This window comes from Tupaia chinensis, unplaced genomic scaffold, assembly GCF_000334495.1.
Source record: "Tupaia chinensis unplaced genomic scaffold, TupChi_1.0 Scaffold145814_1, whole genome shotgun sequence".
NCBI classification, from domain to species: Eukaryota; Metazoa; Chordata; class Mammalia; order Scandentia; family Tupaiidae; genus Tupaia; species Tupaia belangeri.
This window is the reverse complement of record NW_006205672.1, coordinates 2,451,659-2,473,124: the sequence shown is the minus strand read 5'-3', so window position 1 is coordinate 2,473,124 and position 21,466 is coordinate 2,451,659. Positions and strand designations below refer to the sequence as shown.

Below are 21,466 nucleotides of genomic sequence, written 5' to 3'. Positions count from 1 at the left end.
TGGTTCCGGCGCGCCCCGCAGCCGCCCGCTCCCCGGGGCTCGGGGCCCGGATCGCCTCGCGCTGCGCGGCGGCGGGCAGACAATGAGGACTCGGATAAATGCCGTTAGTCCCCGCTGCGCGAGAGCGGCGGGGGAAGGGGCCCGGTGGCCGTCCTCAGCCACCCTCCGCCACCGGCCCAGCCCTGGCCCCTTCCTCTCCGGCTGCAGTTGTTTATTTGGGAGGGGGAGGGGAAGGGGGAACCTGCAAGGAGTGGGGCCCGAGCCCTCGATCCCTGCCTCGGAGCAGAGAGGAGGACGGGGAGGTCGTGGGAGACGGATGCAGAGAAGAAGGAGCGAGAGTCACCTAATCGCCTGGTTCTCATCTTGCCCCCGGGCAGGGGCCTCAGGATGGAAGTCACCAGTCCGCACAGCCCGAGAAGGTTGGCTGGGTCCGGAAATTCTGTGGGAAAGGGATTTTCAGGGAGATTTGGAAAAACCGCTACGTGGTGCTGAAAGGGGACCAGCTCTATATCTCTGAGAAGGAGGTAGGTGCCCTTTGCCCCTCGCGCTTTCTCCTGCTCCCCACTTCGTCTCTCAGCGGAGGGGCCTCTGCCTCTGCCTCTTGTCTCCCCCTTACTCAGTCTCGTTCCAAAAGCAAGTTCAGAGGTCCGAATAGTTCTGCCTCATCTCATCTGCAGGGAAAGGTCACCCTTCAGTGAGAAGCCCTGAGTGAGACCTAGAAGTTGAGTCTGCTTGTTATTTAATGTTTTTTCCTTTACAAATACCTTTCTGCTAATAAAGATAACCCTCTCCCAAGGTGTCCCAGGAATTCCGAGTGTCCCAGGCTGCCTCCTACCCTAGCCTGGCCTCCCGATTATGGGAGTTTTTCTTTACTATTGCTGCGAAAACACTCAGGTCAGTTCAGTGGCCACCCCTTTCTGTCCCCACCCAGCCCAACCAGCCTCGCCTTGCCGTCTGCAGCAGGGGCATGTGCAGGCCCTATCAGCCGCAGCCACCCTGACTCATGGAAGACCCACAAATAGGGCAGGGTCAGTGTCCTGTGACCTCGTAGAGTGTCTGTGAGCACAGGTAGTTCTTTCTGTTGAAGCCAGTATCCCTAACCAGTTTGCTCTCTGTTCCCCACCCCCATTACACTTTTTAAAGAAAGGCAAAGAACTCTTGTTCCTCCCCTTTCCTGCCCAGCCTCCATTTGTATCAGATGGGAGATAAATGGAGTTTGGAACCCCTGTATTTCTCTAGCTAGTTTGGGCCCTGTAGTTACCCATGGAGACCGAAGTCCACACTGGGTCAGATCGTCCAATCCAGACCCTTGTTCTTGTTCCTAACTCTTGGGATGCTAACGTTTAATAATATTGAGTTGGAATTGCCCCTGCATGGATCAGTAGTCATTCTGGTCCCTGCCCCTGGGCCTGTGTCAGCATGGAGACTGTCCTGTGTGCCCGGCAGGACGCCCGTTCTCCAGTTTGGTGTTTGCAAACTGGGAAGTCTTCCCTGAGTTCTAACCTCTTCTGCTTTCTGCAGTAAACGGTCTTATTCAGTGGATTCTGTTTAGGTAAATAAATCCTTTTATGGTACTGAAGCAGACACAGGCGCAATCTGAAAGCACTCATCTGACAAAGGCGTCCATTGAGGCAGCTTAGGCAGGACTGAGCCAGGCCAGGGCCAAGGAGACCCCTCCTGAGGGGGTTTCAACCTGGCTGTTCCACCAAGCTCCAAACTCCATGGCCGAGAGCCGTAGGAGTGAGGAGAGAGAAGACTTGGACATGAGGATTTATTTTCAAGGGTCACCTCTACCCAGTCACAAACTCCACAGAAAGTTTTCTCCACAATTTTCTGATTTTCCCGTTTTTAATAAAAAGCAAGTGTCAAAGAATGTCTCCTATCTTCCCCAGACTTCATAATGGCAGGAAACCAGTGAGCAATCAGGGAGGACTTCCTACACGTCAGAGGGCAAGCTGGACAACAGTGAGAGGGGAGAAGGGACAGACATTTTTTCTTATTTTCTTCTGCCAAAAAAGCAGTTTGGGGGCAAAAGGGGTAGATCGTTGTTTGTGAAGGCAAGGGCACAGGGACAGAGGGAAGGACAGAATGACCTCAGCCTAGAGCTCTGGTGTCCTGTGAGTCAGGGCCATCTGACTGGTCACAGGGCCCGCTGCCCCCTGCTGGGACGCGTGTAGGGACATGTTTCGTTGTTTCTTCATTTTTGTCATAGGGCACAGGGGCTCACCGGAGAGACGGGAAAGTGAGAAATCACTCCCTGAGGGGATAACCATGCTGCAGTCCCCCCTCTTCCAGTCTCCTCAGGATTCGGGGCATGCATGCACACGTGCCTGGTGTGGTTTTATTTGAGCTGCCAGATCCAGGACTCAAACCGCACAGCTGGTCACGTAGGCTCCAGTGCTTTAACCTGCCGTCCACCTGTATGGATGTGACTCTCTTTGGAGCCAGTTTCCATACTGCTATGGGCCTGCATTAAAGCAACTGCCAGAGGGCTATAGGCTGTATTCTGGCGCTTTCCAAAAGTGCAGAGCCAAGAAAGTCAAGGTTTAGTTTTTGGTTCTGTTTGTTTGTTTGTTTGTTTTGGAGAGGTTTTTGCTATAGAGCGCATGTGCTCACCAGAAAGACAGAGAGACAGAAAGCAAGAAATCGCCCCTCAGGGAGGATGGCCACGCCACAGTCCCTTCTCCTCCATTCTCCTCTCGGGATCTTGGGCACGCACACGTACCCAGTGTGAGTTTAAGCCACCCAGTCCGGGACTCAAACTGCGGTAGCCTACATGGGAGTCCAGTGACTTAGCCATTACAGCAACTGCTGGTCCCAGAGTCAAGATTCTTTTAGAAGAGCCATAGTCTACTGTTTGAAATCTATGGAGTTGTCAGGAAGGTCACGGCACATTTTTGCATAGAAAAATATAGAAAAACACATCATGACTTTACTGATAACCTAGTATGTGTTAGTGCAAGAAAATTCTGACTCTCTCACCCAGAATGTGCACGGTATGTTTGGTTTGTCTCTTCTCACAATGTCGGGGGTCTCCCGGAACTGCCTTTGCCGTGGAATTGTGTGTGCGTGTCGCTGACCACCTCATTCTCACTCAGAGAGCCGGGCGTGGTGTGGCCATGGCTGGTACAGAGGAGTGGAAAGTGGACCTCAGGGAGGCCTCGGGCCAGAGGCAGCTGGGCTCACAGCACTTCTTCTGGCCAGGTGGGGGATCCTACTCCAGGCCGAGGACAAAGAACCAAGGGTTAATTTGGAAGCAAAGTAATTATAAATGAGACTTTGGGAATTAGATGGAGGAAAAAACAACACAGTTGAGCACAAGGCTCCTGGGATCGTCCGTCTTCCCTGGCACTGGAATACGCTCGTCCTGCCGCACCCTACCAAGAGCTCACCTCTGTCACTGTCCCCTGTTCCCCGGAGCTCCTTATCAGCCTGTAACCAAGCCAGGAGAACTCCCTTCCCTTTAGGAAAACAGAGCAAGTATTCTCTTCCCCTGGCTGCACACACACCAGCACTTTCCTCTCCAAGGTCTGGCTTCTGCTGATAGTCCCAACTCCGGGGAGGAGGGGGAAAGGGTGGATGACGCATCATCCCACATCCCTGCCCCATGCTTCTGGGAATTGTTCTCACCAGCACCTCGTCCCTCTTCCAGCTGGAATCCTTCAAGACCCCAGTCACTTCCCCGCCCAGAGCAGGGGGCCCTGGAAAAGGGAGAGCCCTGGGGGAGCCACTCCTTGCCAAGAGAGATGTGTATGAGGTTTTCAATGTTCTCCCAAAGGGCTGGCTCTGTGGCCTAGTGGTTTAGGCAGTCGGATCCCACATGGTCGACTGCATGGATTCAAACCAGTAGCTTGAATCCCAGCCCAGTAGCTTGACAAACATACCAGGTGCTTGTGCATGTCTGTCCCAAATCCCAACAGGGTGGAGAAATAGGAAGAAGGGATTGCAACGTGACCACACCCCACCGAGGGGTGCTTTCTCCCTTTCTCTCTATCTCTGTCTCTCTAGAGAGTGTGCTCTGGAAAATTTTTTTTTTGAGAGCTTTTCATTGTAGGGCGCGTGCGCTCGCCAGACAGACAGAGAGAGACATAGAGACAGAAAGCGAGAAATCACCCCCCAGGGGGGATGGTCACGCCGCAATCCCTTCTCCTCCATTCTCCTCTCAGGATCTTGGGCACGCACGCACATGCGCCCGGTGTGAGTTTTAAGCCACCGGGTCCGGGACACGAATCGCGGTCGACTATGTGGGAGTCCAGCGACATAGCCATTACGCTAACTGCTGGTTCCCTGGAAATTTTTTTAAAAGAAAGTAAAAGTTCATAAGTGTATTATTAAAAAACTGCATGGATTTCAAATTATTTTTTGCACCAAAAATAAACGGATACTTCAATTCCATTTTTCCATGAACTTTTTAAAGTCCCCTTCTCTAAACAGTTATTCTCTCGCACGGGGCCATGTGCTCGTCTTTCCTGCACCACCCCACCCATGGGTCCAGCAGCTGTTCAGAAGGATGGGCAGGTACAAGACTAGCTGGCTGGGGATGGAGGGAGCCATTGTGCCACTTCAAGTGTGACAGGAACCAGAGGATAGATAGGTCACCTCTGCGTACACAATTCCTGTATCGGAGCTTGGGAAGTGGGGGCACGCATGTGAAATCGTTCCAGCCAGGGAGGGTAAGTCTTCCAAGGAAGATAGGATGTTTCTGTTTAGTGTTTTTGTTTTGTTTTTTGACTAGAGGGTGTGTACGCTCACTAGAGAGAAAGAAGGTGAGCAAGCACCCCCCGTGGGGTATGGTCACACCCCAGTTCCCTCTTCTTCGTCTCCTCCCTTCAGGATTTTGGACATGCATGCTCGTGTGCCTGGCATGTTTCTCAAGTCCAGGGCTTGAACCATGCATTTGGCCTGTGGGATCCGGCTGCCTTAACCACCATGCCACCAGCTGGCCCTGTTTGTTTAGTTTTAACAAGACAAGAGCTGCTGGTTTTCCTTTCTGATCCAGGACAGCGTGACCAGCTCGTCCCTGGGGTATTCCCAACCCCAGGCTCAAGTAGCAGAGGGTCAACGGGCTGCTCCGTCTGGGCCGGTAGCTAAGTCTCTTCCCTAAGTGCCTTTGCTAAGTATCTTTGGTCTGGAAAGGCAAAACCAGTCCACAAGCCAGAGTCCCAGAGCTACATGGAGCACGGCCGTAGGGGAGGGAGAATATTCTGAGAGGTCTGAAATGGACCTTTGAAGAAACGTTAATAGAATGTGCTTCGTGACACTCAGACAAGGCTGGCTGGGGCTGGCCGAGGACACAGCTACAACTGCGGTCTCTGCAGAGACAGGCGGCGAGAGTGTTCAGAGCCAGCTGGCAGGAGCTGTAACTGCAGACCCAGAGTGCAAGACAGACAGCGCAGCAGGGAGGGCCTGGTCGGGGCTGAGGAAACTTCCTGGTGATACGGGATTAGGCTCTCAGGGCGGAATAATGGAAAGAGGTAACTGATATTTTTTTCGCCAGACAGAGAGAGAGAGACATAGAGACAGAAAGCGAGAAATCACCCCCCAGGGGGGATGGTCACGCCGCAATCCCTTCTCCTCCATTCTCCTCTCAGGATCTTGGGCACGCACGCACATGCGCCCGGTGTGAGTTTTAAGCCACCGGGTCCGGGACACGAATCGCGGTCGACTATGTGGGAGTCCAGCGACATAGCCATTACGCTAACTGCTGGTTCCCTGGAAATTTTTTTAAAAGAAAGTAAAAGTTCATAAGTGTATTATTAAAAAACTGCATGGATTTCAAATTATTTTTTGCACCAAAAATAAACGGATACTTCAATTCCATTTTTCCATGAACTTTTTAAAGTCCCCTTCTCTAAACAGTTATTCTCTCGCACGGGGCCATGTGCTCGTCTTTCCTGCACCACCCCACCCATGGGTCCAGCAGCTGTTCAGAAGGATGGGCAGGTACAAGACTAGCTGGCTGGGGATGGAGGGAGCCATTGTGCCACTTCAAGTGTGACAGGAACCAGAGGATAGATAGGTCACCTCTGCGTACACAATTCCTGTATCGGAGCTTGGGAAGTGGGGGCACGCATGTGAAATCGTTCCAGCCAGGGAGGGTAAGTCTTCCAAGGAAGATAGGATGTTTCTGTTTAGTGTTTTTGTTTTGTTTTTTGACTAGAGGGTGTGTACGCTCACTAGAGAGAAAGAAGGTGAGCAAGCACCCCCCGTGGGGTATGGTCACACCCCAGTTCCCTCTTCTTCGTCTCCTCCCTTCAGGATTTTGGACATGCATGCTCGTGTGCCTGGCATGTTTCTCAAGTCCAGGGCTTGAACCATGCATTTGGCCTGTGGGATCCGGCTGCCTTAACCACCATGCCACCAGCTGGCCCTGTTTGTTTAGTTTTAACAAGACAAGAGCTGCTGGTTTTCCTTTCTGATCCAGGACAGCGTGACCAGCTCGTCCCTGGGGTATTCCCAACCCCAGGCTCAAGTAGCAGAGGGTCAACGGGCTGCTCCGTCTGGGCCGGTAGCTAAGTCTCTTCCCTAAGTGCCTTTGCTAAGTATCTTTGGTCTGGAAAGGCAAAACCAGTCCACAAGCCAGAGTCCCAGAGCTACATGGAGCACGGCCGTAGGGGAGGGAGAATATTCTGAGAGGTCTGAAATGGACCTTTGAAGAAACGTTAATAGAATGTGCTTCGTGACACTCAGACAAGGCTGGCTGGGGCTGGCCGAGGACACAGCTACAACTGCGGTCTCTGCAGAGACAGGCGGCGAGAGTGTTCAGAGCCAGCTGGCAGGAGCTGTAACTGCAGACCCAGAGTGCAAGACAGACAGCGCAGCAGGGAGGGCCTGGTCGGGGCTGAGGAAACTTCCTGGTGATACGGGATTAGGCTCTCAGGGCGGAATAATGGAAAGAGGTAACTGATATTTTTTCCAACTCTGAAATTTAGTCTTCCAGAGACTGTGAGTGTGTGCGGATGAACTAAATGTCTTTTCCTGTCTGCAGGAGTCAGGTTGGACCGTTGCAGTCCCTGGGGAGGAGTAAGGAGGGTCAGGAACTGTGGTTGTATTTTTCTGCTTGTCTGAACAAAGTCGGCGCAGGAGGCAGCTGTTCCTGTGGCGATGACGCTCCTGAGAGGAGCCAGGCCATGAGTGTCTGTAGGGGTTAATGTTACAGGAGGGAGTAAGGTGGGGCTGAGAAAATGACAATGTGAGCCTCAGCCTGGGGAGGCCAGAGGAAGCCTTTCATTCCCTCCAGATGTCCCCAACAGTGGCCCTGCCGCTGCCTCCTTCCTCTGGACCTCACAGTCCATCCAGGTCTTGGGTCCTGCTTACTTCCCTGTGTCCCTTTAAAGACAGGAGCCTTGGGGACCAGCAGCTGGAGTCATGGTTACGTCGCTGGACTCCCACGTAGTTGACCGCGGGTGGAGTACCAGACCCAGCGGCTTACAACTCACACCAGGCGCGTGTGCATACATGCCCAGAATCCCAAGAGGAGAGTGGAGGAGAAGGCGTTGTGGTGTGGCCATCCCCCAGGGGGTTTATCACTTTCTGTCTCTCTCTGTCTCTCTGGTGAGCACAGGTGCCCTATAGCAAAAATCTCTCTCTTTAAAAAAAAAAAAAAAAAACCTGGCACCTCCTGGAGCCAGCAGGTGATGTAGTGATTAAGGTGTTGGGCTCCCACATGGCTAATTGTGGTTCAAGTCCCAGGCCTGGCAGCTTGAAACTCAGGCCAAGTGTGTGTGCGTGCATGCTCAAAATCCTGAGAGGAGAAGGGATTGCAGCGTGGTCATCTCTCCTGGGGGGTGGTTTCTCACGTTCTCTCTGTTTCTTGTCTTCTCAGTGAGCACACACACCCTATAACCCAAAAAAAAAAAGTTCTTGTCTTTTTTTTTGAGAGTTCTGTTTTGTTTTGGTTTGGTTCTGGTTTGGTTTTTTGTTTGTTTTGGTTTGGGTTTTTTTTTGTCTTTAGTTTTTGTTGAAGGGTGCTCTTGGCGAGGGGTGAGAAAAAGTGAGAAATCACCCCACCCCAGAGGATGGCGACAGCACAGTCCCTTCCCCTCCATTCTCTCCTTGGGATCTTGGGCGTGCTCGCACACGCAACCGATGTGATTTTCAAGCCTCCAAGCCCAGTACTGAGACTGCGAAGTTGGCCCGGTGGGATCCAGCTGCCTTAACCACACACTGCTGACCCAGGACAGGAGCCCTTTTTAAAACTATTATTTATTTAATTTGATTTATCATCGTTATTATTATTATTAATAATAATTTGCTATAAATCATGCCACCTGAGAGAGACAGAGAGGGAGAGTGAGAAAGCAAACAGCCAGGTCCAGGACTTGAACTGTGGTCAGCCATGTGGGAGTCCAATGCCCCAACCACCATGCCACCTGCTGGCCCCAACAGGAACCTTTTAAAGACACACAACCTATGTCTTTGGGGGTCCTGGATGAAGCAAGACATACTGAGGCTCTGGAAATGGTCGCTTGATTGAAGAAAGTTGGGACAAGGCGGGTAATGGAGAAACCCACCCAAGGAGTCGGGCCTGGGGGCTGGCCCAGTCCCCAGGTCAATGTTGGCGTTGGCACAGACCCAGTGGGACGGCCCTTTGCTGTCATCCCTCCCTCCCCTCAGGCTTCTGGTTAAGACAGGCCTATCAGCTTGCAGAAAGCTAAGGAGGGTTATTCTCACCCCAACACTCCCTAGGTAAAAGATGAGAAGAATATTCAGGAGGTGTTCGACCTGAGTGACTATGAGAAGTGCGAAGAGCTGCGGAAATCCAAGAGTAGGAGCAAGAAGAACCACAGCAAGTTTACTCTTGCCCACTCCAGACAGCCCGGGAACACGGTACGTTCGCTGCCGCCGCCTTGGCCACCAGGACACAAGGCTCGGAGGCGCAGGGCGAGCTCTGTCCCCTTCTCGAGTTCTCTCAGCCTCCCTGGCTCAGGGTCCCTGAGGGGCACTCCTGCTAGCCTTCGTTATTTCACCTGATAGCATTGTGGCCATGTCTTTCCCCCAGACAGACCAGCCTTTAACCTGCCTAACCACTGAGATTGAATTTATCTACCCATCTCTCTCTGTATTTTTCTCTCTCTCTCCCTCTCTGTCACACACACACACACACACACACTCATACACGAGGGAACTTCAGAAAGCTCATGGAAAATGTTATTAAAGAATGAGTTTGTTTTGGTGCAAAAAATTTTGAAATCCATGCATAGTTTTTTCATAATGCACATTTTTCATGAGTGTTTTGAAGACACCCCCTCCCATACATCTTTTGGGAAAAGAATCTCTGGTCCCTGTACACTGTTAATGGTCAAAGTTCTGAAACGAATTCCTCTATTCACATTCCATTTTTCCAGATGTCATAAAGATGTTTATTGTAATTCCTGTCCTTCATCAAGCCTCCTCTAATGATCTCCACTGCCATGTTAGCACTCACTGCCCCGCTTAGCTCTTCCTGGGTTATTTCTAAATCGGCCTCTGAGCGGTGGCATTTTGCAGGACCAGAGATGACGGTATCCTTAAGCTCTGGGTGACTCCAGGAGCTAGCTGGGATTAAGATAATGAGATGAGACTAACTGACTTCTCGCTGCCACGGTGAGGCAGCAGCTCTAAAACCCTGGCTGAAACAAGACTCTTCCCCCCACAGGCACCCAACCTGATCTTCCTAGCAGTGAGTCCAGAAGAGAAGGAGTCATGGATCAATGCCCTCAACTCTGCCATCACTCGAGCCAAGAACCGCATCTTGGATGAGGTCAGGGGGCTCACTGTGGGGCAAGGGGCAGGCAAAGCAGCCGGGACTCGCTGAAGAGGGAGGATTATCATGTGGCCCCACTTCCTTGTCCCCCATCATTTACTAACGCTAGAGAGAGAACACACGCGTGCACCAAAGGGTGGGGGCCAGCACCCCCCACCCCCCGTGTGGCCTGGTCTTGTCTCAGCTCCGTTCCTTCTTCCTGTCAGGATTTTGGGCATGCAGGTACAGGTACCCAGCATGTTTTTCAAGCTGCTGGGTCAGGGACTCAAACCATGATTGGCCATATGGGATCCAACTCCCTCCATACATCACTTAACCACTGCACTACAGGGCTGACCCCCTCTTTGTTTTATGTCTCGAAACCCTAGTCCCCTCCTCTCGCTAAGTCTTTCCTGCCCACCCCTTCCCCCACTTCACGATGCATAGGCCGGCCTTGCCACAGCTGAAGGGGCCCCTTCGTGTCCAGTAAGTCCTTCTGCCCCTAGATTTGCTGAGGAGCAGTTAATGGCGTGGGCTTATTTTCCAGTCCAGCTGTGTTTGGGCCTTGGGGGATGCTGGGTTGGGATGGAGAGTCTCTGAAGAGCTCCCATGACTCACAACTTGTCTCTTCAGGTCACTGTTGAGGAGGACAGCTGTCTCGCCCACCCCACGCGAGACAGGGCAAAAATCCAGCACTCCCGCCGCCCCCCAACTCGGGGACACCTAATGGCCGTGGTGCGTAAGATTACGAGCACTAATTCCATGTCACTCCGTCTCAAACAGAACTCTGTACCAACAGAGGCATTTGTGGGAGGCCTCCTTGACCCCAGGAGCAAAGACTACGGAGTTCTCTCCACCCCGCACCCCTGCCTGATTATTCTGAATCATGGATGTAAAAGGACTCCTCAAAGTGTATGGAAAAGTGTGTTTATTTTTGGTGCAATTTTAAATCCACGCATAGACATTCTCCGTGAACTTTTTGAAGTCCTCCAGTATTTATTCAATACCTACTATGACTTTGAAAGTCCCTCCTCTGAATAATTTTAATTGTCTTTTGAAGAAAGATAAACCCACAGGAAAGTGAAAAATAGAAGCGGTGACTATGTGCAGTGTGGTCTGGGCTCCTGTCGCCTTGACGGGGAACAGCACTGAGCACCGCAGGCACTCAGAGGAGCTGGTGGGCCCCTGGACCGTCCAAAGCAGGGCTTTCTGCATTCATCCACAGGCTGGGTCCCTAGGGAAGGAGGCAGGCGTAGCAGGCAGAACACAGGCATTAGAGTGGGACAGAGCCTGAGTTGGAGCTAGCTTTGTGATGAACTATCCCTGAAGCCACATGTCCCCGGCTGTAAAATGGGTCAGTAATCGTGCCTGCCTGAGGCTGCTGTGAGGAGCGGTACTACACAGGGGAGGTGAACACCCTCGCCGCCTTTTTTTTTTTTTTAATTACAGTATTCTGGAAATAAGGGGACAGGGTTGGAAGCCTAGGGTTCTGAGTTTCGAATGGCGGTAGGGGCTGGGCCCTGGCAGATGCAGATGGAGAAGGCAGTCTTCCTAGGGGGCGTCCCGTGGGACACACCCAGATTTATGCTTAGCGTCCACACCACAGAGGACCCACAGAGGACGGAGACCCCCTTCCAGAGCTTGTAGGAGAGTGGAGAATGTGGGGAACAAGCAGGAGACAGTACTTTAAGTCACAAAAACACTTTTTTTGGGGGGGAGGGGGGAAAAGTTTTTGCTATAGGGTACGTGTGCTCGCCAGAAAGAGAGAGACAGAGAGATAGAAAGTGAGAAGTCAGCCCCCAGGGGGGATGGCCACACCACAATCCCTTCTCCTCTCGGGACCTTGGGCACACACGCACATGCGCCCAGCCTGAGTTTAAGCCACCAGGTCCGGGACTCGAACCACGGTCGGCTACATGGGAGTTCAGCAACATAGCCATTATGCTAACTGCTAGCCCCAGGTCACAAAAATACTTTAGAAGATCAAATCGCTATCAAAGAAATGAGAAGTCATGTCAAGGAGGGAGACAACACAACTGGGCCCTGCCCTTCAGGCAGCTATTCCTGAAATCCCTCCTGGTGAGTTTGCTCCCTTCATTCCCACTCTCCTTTCCCCCCACTCCAGGCTTCGACCTCTACCTCGAACGGGATGCTGACCCTGGACCTCATCCAAGAGGAAGACCCTCCCCCTGAGGAGCCCACGTCCTGTGCGGAGAGCTTTCGGGTGGACCTGGACAAGTCCGTGGCCCAGCTGGCGGGGAGTCGGCGGAGGGCGGACTCGGACCGCATCCAGCCCTCGGACCGGGCAGGCAGCCTTCCCCGACCTTGGGAAAAGCCAGACAAGGGGGCCACCTACACCCCCCAGGCTCCCAAGAAGTTGACACCCACAGAGAAGAGCCGCTGTGCCTCCCTGGAGGAGATCCTGTCTCAGCGGGACGCCACACCCGCCCGCCCCCTCCAAGTGCGGGCAGAGCGGTCCCCCGACCGCACCCCCCCACACCCCGGGCAGCTGTCCCGGATCCAGGACCTGGTAGCACGGAAACTGGAGAAGACTCAGGAGCTGCTGGCGGAGGTCCAGGGACTGGGAGACGGGAAGCGAAAGGCCAAGGACCCCCCTGGGTCTCCCCCCGATTCTGAGTCAGAGCAGCTGCTGCTGGAGACAGAGCGGCTGCTGGGGGAGGCGTCGTCGAATTGGAGCCAGGCAAAGAGGGTGCTGCAGGAAGTCAGGGAGCTTCGGGACCTGTACAGACAGATGGACCTGCAGACCCCTGACGCCCTCCGACAGACCAGCCAGCACAGCCAGTTCCGGAAGAGCCTGATGTGAAGGAGGGCAGGGTCTGTGGCCTAGCGGGTGGAGAGACTTTTATCTCCAAGTATCACAGGATAAAGCTTTTTTATTTACCTCAATCCAAAAACAAAAACAAGCTGGTTGCCATTGCTGATGCCTGACCGACCCCCTGTACCCCTCTTCCCTGACCTGCTTTTCTTGCCTACCCTCCTCACATCTGGGGAGGGCTGACTCCCGTGCCAGTACTAGGAAACTTTCACTTGGACAGAGGGAAGGACATAGCCCAGCCATTTCACACACACTCTGCCCCCACAACAAAGTTGTGACTTCAAAAAGTTGGTGGAAAATGGATTAAAGTACAAGTTTATTTTGATGCAAAAAAAAAAATTGTGAAAGCCATATGTACTTTTTTCATCATACACATTTTCCACGAACTCTTTGAATACCCCCGCATACTACTGTCCCAGGTCTGTGGACAGGCTTTTGAGTTCAGAGAGAGAATTCAGACTTTCTCCTGGGTACCGAGGTTCTCCATCGGAGGGCATAATTTCAGCTGCCCAGCTCTAAAGTTCTCGGCTGTGGAGGCCAGTGCCACGTGTCCACACACTCAGAAGTGATCTTCATCCCAGCCTCAAAAAGGACTTGGGGAACTAAAATCCGGCCAACCAAGCACTGGCTTCTTATTGTAGAATCTCTTACTTGAGATTGAGCGGCCTGGATGTTCTGACTTGGAGTGTTTTTCCCTTCAGCTCCCACACCCCACCCAAAAATGGACTCCAAGATCCAACCTTCCGTAGAGGGGACCCGCTTGGTCACTTGGGAGGCCTAGCACAGGGGAACTAGGGCGGCTGACCCCACAGAACTGACTAAGAATGAAACTGCTCTGTGGAGCAGGCTGGGTAGGCCGAAGGGGAAAACCAAGCCCGTGTCCAGGTTCCTCTTTCGGCCAAGCTCGGGCTTCCTGTGGCCTCTCCCTCTCCTTCCTCACACCTCCCTTCCGAGCCCCAACTTTAGACAAACATCTTTCTGCTCACACCACCACCCTTCCTGGCTGCCCTGGGACTGCAGGCTCCCTTACCTTCTTTCCAAGGTGGGCCCCACACAGCTGTTGGGTTTGCCTTCCTCCGCCTTGCTAAGGTCAGGTTTAAGCGGTGATAAGGTCCAGTGAAGGACCGTGAAGGCAAGGTAGGATTTCTGAAATCGGGAGAGAGCACCTCGTGACTGAGTGGGGCACTGATGTGTACTCCTCTTCCCTGGACTTCTCCCCTCCAAGTGTCAAGACCTAGAGCTTCGCCTGGGTGAGGGGGAGAAGGGAGAGGAAACGGGGCGGCGCTGTGAGCTCCTGGCCACAAGGCTGCCCTAATGGGACGTGGGAAGATGAGGGTAGCAAAGAGAAGGGAACTCCTTTGAGGAAAACAGGCCCTGCAGTTCCCATTTCTGCTCTGACGTTACTCCCATACGTAAGCACCTGGGAATTTCTCCAAGGAAAAGCATCCCCAGGAGGGAGGGAGTCTTGCTCTTAGCTACCCACTGCTCACTATCCAAAGATGTCCCTAGATCTGGCCTGGGGGTTCCTAGCCTAGACTGTTCCCTGAAGAACAGGTGAGCAAGGTCAAGTGCAGGAGAACATCACCTTAGTGTCATTCCCAGGCCCTCCTAGGGTATGAGGTGAGGACCTGGGTCTCCGGTTTCCCATCCTCCAAATAACTCAAAAACTAAACATGGTGGGAACCAGCAGTTAGCGTAATGGTTATGTCACTAGACTCCCACGTAGTCGACCACGGTTCGCATCCCGGACCCGGTGGCTTAAAACTCACGCCGGGCGCGTGTGCGTGCGTGCCCAAGATCCCAAGAGGAAAATGGAGAAGGGATTGCGGCGTGACCATCCCCCCTGGGGGGTGATTTCTTGCTTTCTGTCTCTCTGTCTGTCTGGTGAGCGCACAGACCCTATAGTGAAAATCTCTCCAAAAAAAAAAAAAACTAAACATGGTCAGCCGAGCCACCGTCCAAATACTGAAAGTCTGGGGTAACAATACAGATTTTTTTTTAAAGATTTAATTTATTTCATTTATTATCATCATTATTTGTTTAACTTGACCAGAGAGAGAGAAAGGGAAAGTAGGAAAGCAAGCCTCCAGGTCCAGGACTCGAACCGTGGTCAGCCATGTGGGAGTCCAGTGCCTTAACCATGCCACTTGCTGGTCCCGGTACAGTTTCTTTTTATAAGTCTCCATTTTTGCATTAATTTAATTTTGTCAGCATTTCCCCTTTTCTCTCTTTTTCTTCCTTGTTGCTTCTACATAGTCAAGAAAAAGACGAAGCAGAAATGGCGTATGTATCCCAACACGCCAATCATCTGTTGCTTCCAGGGGAGCCAGAAAGTGAAGGGAGATACCAAAGGAGAGTGGCAGGTGAGGGGAGTGGCAGGTGAGGGGAGGCAGAGAAGAGATTAGGGTCTCAAGAGAGACTCAGAAGAGCTGGGTACTGGACTTCAGGCTCTTTAGGCATCAAAGCCAACAGCTTCCAGTTCTCCAGAAATGGCTGGAACATCCAGGCCACAAGGTGAGGAAATGAGCCCAGCTTTGAAACCAGACAGATCTGGGTTCCAATGAGGACTCTGCCACTTTTTGGCTAGGAGGCCCTGGGCAAGATACGAGGTTTGTGAGCATCGGTTTTCTCATCTGCAAACTGCAGGGTTGTTTGGGTTGGGTAAAGACACTGTCTGAAAAACACCTGCCAGTCAGGTACCAGCTGCTGTGTGCCTGACTCTGGGCAGCACCGGGCAGTTGGGAGGTAGCACAGTGTTCATTGCTGCCACTTCGTTCTAGCCGGCCTAGGCTCTGCACACCCTCTCTTGAAAGGAGACGGTGCATTAAGTACTGTGCTAAGGCGGAGCTTCGAAAAGGGGAAAAGCATGATCCCTGGTCTTCACAAATTTCAGAGCTTATCACAAAGTAGCTCCCCACTAGAAAAACAGCTTGAAGTCCATCCATGCGGTGGGCCACCAGCACAATTTCCGGGTCTGCTAGAGCCTGTGCACTCTGACTGCACCCCCACCTCCCCGCAGCACTCCCTGCCTCCCTCCAGCATTCCAGGCCCTTTCCGGGCCACACTTCACTCACCTCCTCCCAGGCACTGCTCCTGGTAGAGGGGGTAGACCATGTAGGGAAGGAGAGCGTGGCTGTGTGGCCAAATCTCTGCATGGCTGCCACGGACGTTTTCAGGGTATACCTATCCTGCCCCTCCCAACAGCTCGGCTATATTCTCTTACACAAATGAACTGGAAAAGGAAAGCTCCTCTGGGAGGGCCCGGGGTGGGGAGATGGAGAAGTGCAGAATGGCACGGTGAAGTGGGATGGACAGTAGAGACCGGTAAAGAAAACGCTTAGTTCATAACTCAGTGACATTTCCCTCCACTTTCCCCGTTCTCCATTCCGTTAAGCAGAGGTTTGGGGAGCTCACAGAGGCCCAGTCCTGATGTGCCCCCGAGGGGAGGGATGTCTGAGGCCTTAGCCTGGGAAGCCGATGAGTGCATCAGCACGTGCGTTCCACAGCACAGCTGTAGCTTGTCTAGGGCGAAAAGAAAAGGGCAAGGAAAAAAAACGAGCCCAAGTTTTCTCTAACTCCATCTCTGGCCCTCACAAACCCTGCGTGCTAAGCCTGCAGCTCTGTGCTAAGCCTGCAGCTCTGGCCGGAGGGGAAGAGCTCTCGCCTCCTTCCCCACCCTCTCCCCCCACCCCTCTGCCAGCAGTAAATCAGCACCACCCTGAACCAGTCCCAAAGAATCTCCCTCCTGTCTAGACCTCACGGGCAAGCAGACCTAGCCCCTTCTGCAACCCTCCGAGCTCGCCTAGTGCCCATTGCAGCTCTGTGCTAAGCCTGCAGCTCTGGCCGGAGGGGAAGAGCTCTCGCCTCCTTCCCCACCCTCTCCCCCCACCCCTCTGCCAGCAGTAAATCAGCACCACCCTGAACCAGTCCCAAAGAATCTCCCTCCTGTCTAGACCTCACGGGCAAGCAGACCTAGCCCCTTCTGCAACCCTCCGAGCTCGCCTAGTGCCCATCCCCCGCCCTCCACCCCAAGCCTGGTTCATTTCTTTTTCTGCTTTCTTCCTACCTCCCAGTCTCCCAACAACAGGAGCCAATCCCCTTCCTGCTCGAGAGCCACACCATATATGGAGAGGTTGGAAGGAAACTCGAGTAAATGCAGGAGGGAACACACACACACACACACACACACACACACACACACACACGAGCGCGCACGCACACGCACAGCAGACTTTGAGCGCCTTTCTGCACGTGACTCTTTATCTGCCTGTGTGACGCGAGTCTCACCGTCCCCTGTCCCTGGCTCACCCCACACACCAATGTGGAACCTGTTTGCTATTCCCCAGCTTTATGCATGCCCCCCAGGGAGACCATCACTCCACGTTGCCTCTGACCTAGATTCCCTGCACTAATTACAAGACTAACGAGATCTAACAAACACCAACTTAGCGCAGCTGAGACCCTCGAGGTCAATTAGTGCAGCTCTGCTCCGCTCAGCAATCGCCGGAGCCAGAAAGTATGGTGCGTGCCTCACCCCGGCACCGCCCAACCCTGAAGTGGGAAGCAATTGGGGGATAGGCCAACATTGGCAGGACCAGTTTAAAAATAGGATCTTGGAGGGCAAATTGCCTTAAGGCTGAGGAGCAGTGGAGAACACAGATCCGGAGTCCAAAGTTATCCGAGTAGTAGTGGTGGGTGCGGCTACAGAACCGATGGACAGAAGGCAGTTTTTGCAAAGACTCAGCATGAGGAAGAGCGACTGAGACAAGCAAGTGGCACTAGAACTCCTGGTCGCATCATGGGCCCTGACTCCTCCTCCCTCCTCTCTTCTTTCCCCTTTGGACCACTTGGGGTTATCTGGCTATCTCTCAGGCTTCCACCCAGCTTTGGGATCACTCAGAAAGCATTTTCTTCCAGAAATACTAGATTCACCCTCATGCTTGCTTTCCCGTCTCCCAGATATTAAAACCAGGAGACTACAGAGCCTCTTCCTCCCAAGGTTTCTTTCATTAGGTGGCAAAACAAGGTAATGAAATCGCGTCCTCTCCCCACTCTCAGGTTGCAGCCCAGTCACCTGAACCCCCTATGGAGGTGGAAGTGGAAGGAAAGGGGAAGTGACTTAGAACCCCCTCAAAACAGACTGTTCCCTTTCCCCCAGCCTCCAGCCCGTCTGGCAGCAGAGGCGGCTCCGCTAGTGCCACACCTCGTCCGGACGGACGCAGTAACCAGGCACACGCGTCCCGATGCTGATGACTCCCACACTTACTTCTCCAGCCTAAATCCCTCCCGCTGGGACCAAGACTTGTATAGCCAAGTGCCTGTTTGACACCTCTACCTGGGTATCCAGCAGGCATCTTCAACTTAATATGAGTGTGATGCTTAAGTAATGAATCCACCTCCTCAGCAAGCCAACCTCCCTCCACGTTCTGTTGCAGCGGGAGTCTGCAGCTCCTCCCTAGTTCTTCTACTGCTACTTGAACCTGGGTTTGCCTGCTGACTTGCTTTGCCCAATAGAACAAGCCAATGTGTAAGTTCCAGAGTGCAAGCCTTAAGGGACCCTGTAGTTTCCACTCCTTGGCTCTCCTACACACACTTCAGCTGCCTGTAAGAAGCCTGAGCCTGCCTCCTCACTGTAAGATCACGTGGCAAAGGAGACCCTGAAACCACACGGATCCATCCAGCACCCGAGCCTCCAGTCACATACAGCTGGCGGCCACACCAGGCAAGACGGGAGGCCCAACCACCCAGTCAGCCCCCAGGATTACTAAGAAATTAATAGGGGCTAGCAGGTGGCGTGGTGGTTAAGGGTACTAGACTTCCAAGTGGCTGACCATAGTTCTGGACCTGGACCTGGTGGCTTGCTTTTTCACTTTCTCTCTGCCCCTCTGTGGTCAAATTTAAATAAACAAAGTTAAATAAAATCATTATTTTTTAAAAAAAAGAAATTAATGAATAGTTGTTGTCTTAAGCTACTGAATGGGGGCAGAGGGTTCTTGCTTGGCAATAGACACTGAAAAAAGAATTAGTTCTTAGATGTGGGACACTGCCATAATTAAAACCCCAATGTGTGACATTGACACGGGGACCCGGCAGCAGACAGAAGCTAGGACAGCAAGTAGAGGCCGGAGAAGCAGGTCGGACATCCCTAGTGGAGACTGGAGAAAGGGTCGCCCATGCTACAGAGTGGTGGGATAATTTAAGGAACTGTTGCCTATGGTAACTAGAAGATAGAAAGCGTACCTAATAGACTCCATGGAGTTGGCTAAAGAGATTTCCAGGCAGAATGCTGGAAGTACCGATAGGCTTTTCTTAGCTGAGAATAAGATATTGCAAGACAGAGAAACTAAAAAAAGGAACTTTTTAGTTTGCAAGTGAAATTTGAAGGAAAAATAATAGAGAGCTGGGGACAGTCTCCAGCTACAGACACTTTCACCAGTGGAATGTGGGAGAGTGGCCCGATAGAGGGGACCGCCCTGGCCGGTGAAATGATACAAGGAATTGCCGGTTGTCACTAAACCGTACTGGCAGCTTACAGAGACGTAAGAAAAGGCAGCTGACAGGAAACTGCGGAGGGCCAGGGGCCTCTGATAGTTTATTAAGAGGTCAGTATCCAGGACCAAGCGCTGGTGTAATGGCTTTGTCGCTGGACTCCCACTCGCTGACAGTGGTTCAAGTCACTGACCTGGCAGCTTAAACCTCACACCAGGTGTGTGTGTGTGTGCACGTGTGTGCCCAAAGTCCCAAGAGGAGAGTGGAGAAGGCACTGTGCTGTGGCCACCCCCCCGGGGGTGACTTTTTACCTTCTGTCTCTACCGGTCTCTGTCTTTTTGGTGAGTGCACACGCCCTATACCAAAAATCTTTCTCAAAAACCCAATACAAAAAATTTTTCTAAAAAAAAAAAAAAAAAAAAAAAAAATAGAGGCCGGTATCCCTTGATCTCTTGTGGTACGGAAAGCAGTTAAAAATGAAGACCCAACTCAGAAATTAATATGATGCAAAGTGTCAAAAAACAGCAGTCAAGGGAGGCCAGAAGAGCCAGAGGAGGTGCAGCCTTAACACAACCCTCTCCGAGCCGGACCCACATGGGAAGGTTCAGAGTTCGTTTCTGGAGACCTCCCTGAAAACACCTTGCATATGCACCCATGGCCCAGGGCTGGCTGAAGCTGGAGATGGAGCGTGGTGATCGCGGTGAGGAGAACTTATTGGGCTGCTCTTTCTCTCTCTCTCAGGAAAGAAAGAAGTCCTGAAAAATAACCCAACACTCAATGAGACAGGTAACTAAAACCCTCAGCCAACACTCTAGTCAAGACCCCAAGACCCATCATCCTAGTGTGATGCTCCATAGCCTAAAAAAAGTGACGGTCCACACTGAGCAAAGCTGAAATGCCTGAGCTGCCATATCAGCAGTGGAGGAAGAGATTAAAAATCTTAGGGAAGGAGATACGCTGGAATGGACCTATTATTTGAGACCCAAACACTCAGCACGGGAGCTTCCTGGGAGACCCAAAAGACACCACGCCGCGGCCATCCGGAGCGCGCGGTGAGAGCGCCACCAGCCGGCTGAGCTCAGTAGCGGCGCTCTCCTGCGGGCCAGAGCTGAAGAGAGGCGGCGGAAGTGGTTACAACAGTGGGGAGGACTGACCCCCATCCCCAGCAATAGAAGCCAGGGGCACATATAATTATCATAATGACCAAAAAAGTCAAAGGGCCAGTCAGGCGGGCTTGACCCACAGGGAAGTAAGCTGTTTAACAAAACATGATGTCCCTAGGGACAAATCAGATGGGCTGCCAACAAGGGCACTGCCTGATTTATATAACCAAAGGATGCGGGAACCAATGAGCGAGGGGCTACGCAGAGTTGCTCCAATAAAAAGTCATAAAATCAAGAAGTGAGAGATTAGAACCCCGGTGCCTCATTGGTGGGAATGCAAAATGGGATAGGCACTGTGGAAAACAGTATGGGGGTTCCTCGAAAGAAAGAACGCAGCAGCCATATGATCCAGCAATCCCCCTTCTGGGCATGTGTCCTAAAGAACTGAAAGCAGAGTCTCAGATATTTGCACACCCATGTTGCTAGCAGCACTGTTTACAACAGCCAGGGGGTAGGAGAGCTGAAGCGTCCACTGGTGGGTAAATGGATGAACAAAATAGAGTATGTGTATTCCAGAGGTATCATTCAGACTTAGAGAGGAAGGAAATTCCCACACATAATACAGAGATACGGACCTTGAGGACATTAAGCTAAATAAAATGTCAGTCACGAAAAGGCAAATCTTGTATGATCCCACTTACCTGGCATCTAGAGTGGTCTAATTCACAGGAACAGAAAGTAGAACGGTGGTTTCCACAGGTGGGAATTAGGGGGAAATGGGGAGTTGCTATTTAACGGGTTTCAAGTTTCAGAACTACAAGTTAAAAAGTTCTGGAACTTTGACCAGCAGCTGGTGTAATGGCTATGTTGCTGGACTCCCATGTCTTGGACCCGGTGGCTTAAACTCATGCCGGGCGCGACTGCAGTGTGGCCATCCCCCTGGGGGTGATTTCTTGCTTTCTGTCTCTCTGTCTCTGTCTTTCCAGCGAGCGCACGCGCCCTATAACAAAAACCTCTCAAAAAGAAAAAAAGAAAAAAAAAGTTCTGGAACTCAGTTGCACAATATTGTGAAAATACCTCACACGACTGAACTATCCACTTACACATGATATAGGTATATTTTTTGTTATGCTTTTTACCACAATTGAAAATAAAGATTTTTTTTTGAGAGGTTTTTGCTATAGGGTGCGTGCGCTCGCCAGATAGACAGACAGAGACATAGAGACAGAAAGCGAAAAATCACCCCCCAGAGGGGATGGCCACGCCGCAATCCCTTCTCCTCCATTCTCCTCTCGGGATCTTGGGCACGCACGC

General features: G+C 52.1%; 1 protein-coding gene across 1 annotated transcript; it reads left to right on the top strand.

Moving 5' to 3' along the window:
- The first annotated feature begins 10,470 nt into the window (after window positions 1-10,470).
- Window positions 10,471-12,677, top strand: PLEKHO1 (pleckstrin homology domain containing O1). Its single transcript, XM_027768279.1, has 2 exons — window positions 10,471-10,646; window positions 11,850-12,677. Exons 1-2 carry the CDS (start codon window positions 10,611-10,613, stop codon window positions 12,546-12,548), a joined length of 735 nt encoding a protein of 244 aa, XP_027624080.1. The 5' UTR covers window positions 10,471-10,610; the 3' UTR covers window positions 12,549-12,677.
- The last annotated feature ends 8,789 nt before the right edge of the window (window positions 12,678-21,466 follow it).

Coding starts and splice junctions, on each gene's coding strand:
- PLEKHO1 (XM_027768279.1), top strand. CDS start 10,611: ATGGATGTAAAAGGACTCCTCAAAGTGTATGGAAAA. Junction 10,647..11,849: donor TCCTCAAAGTGTATGGAAAA/GTGTGTTTATTT, acceptor CCCCCACTCCAG/GCTTCGACCTCTACCTCGAA.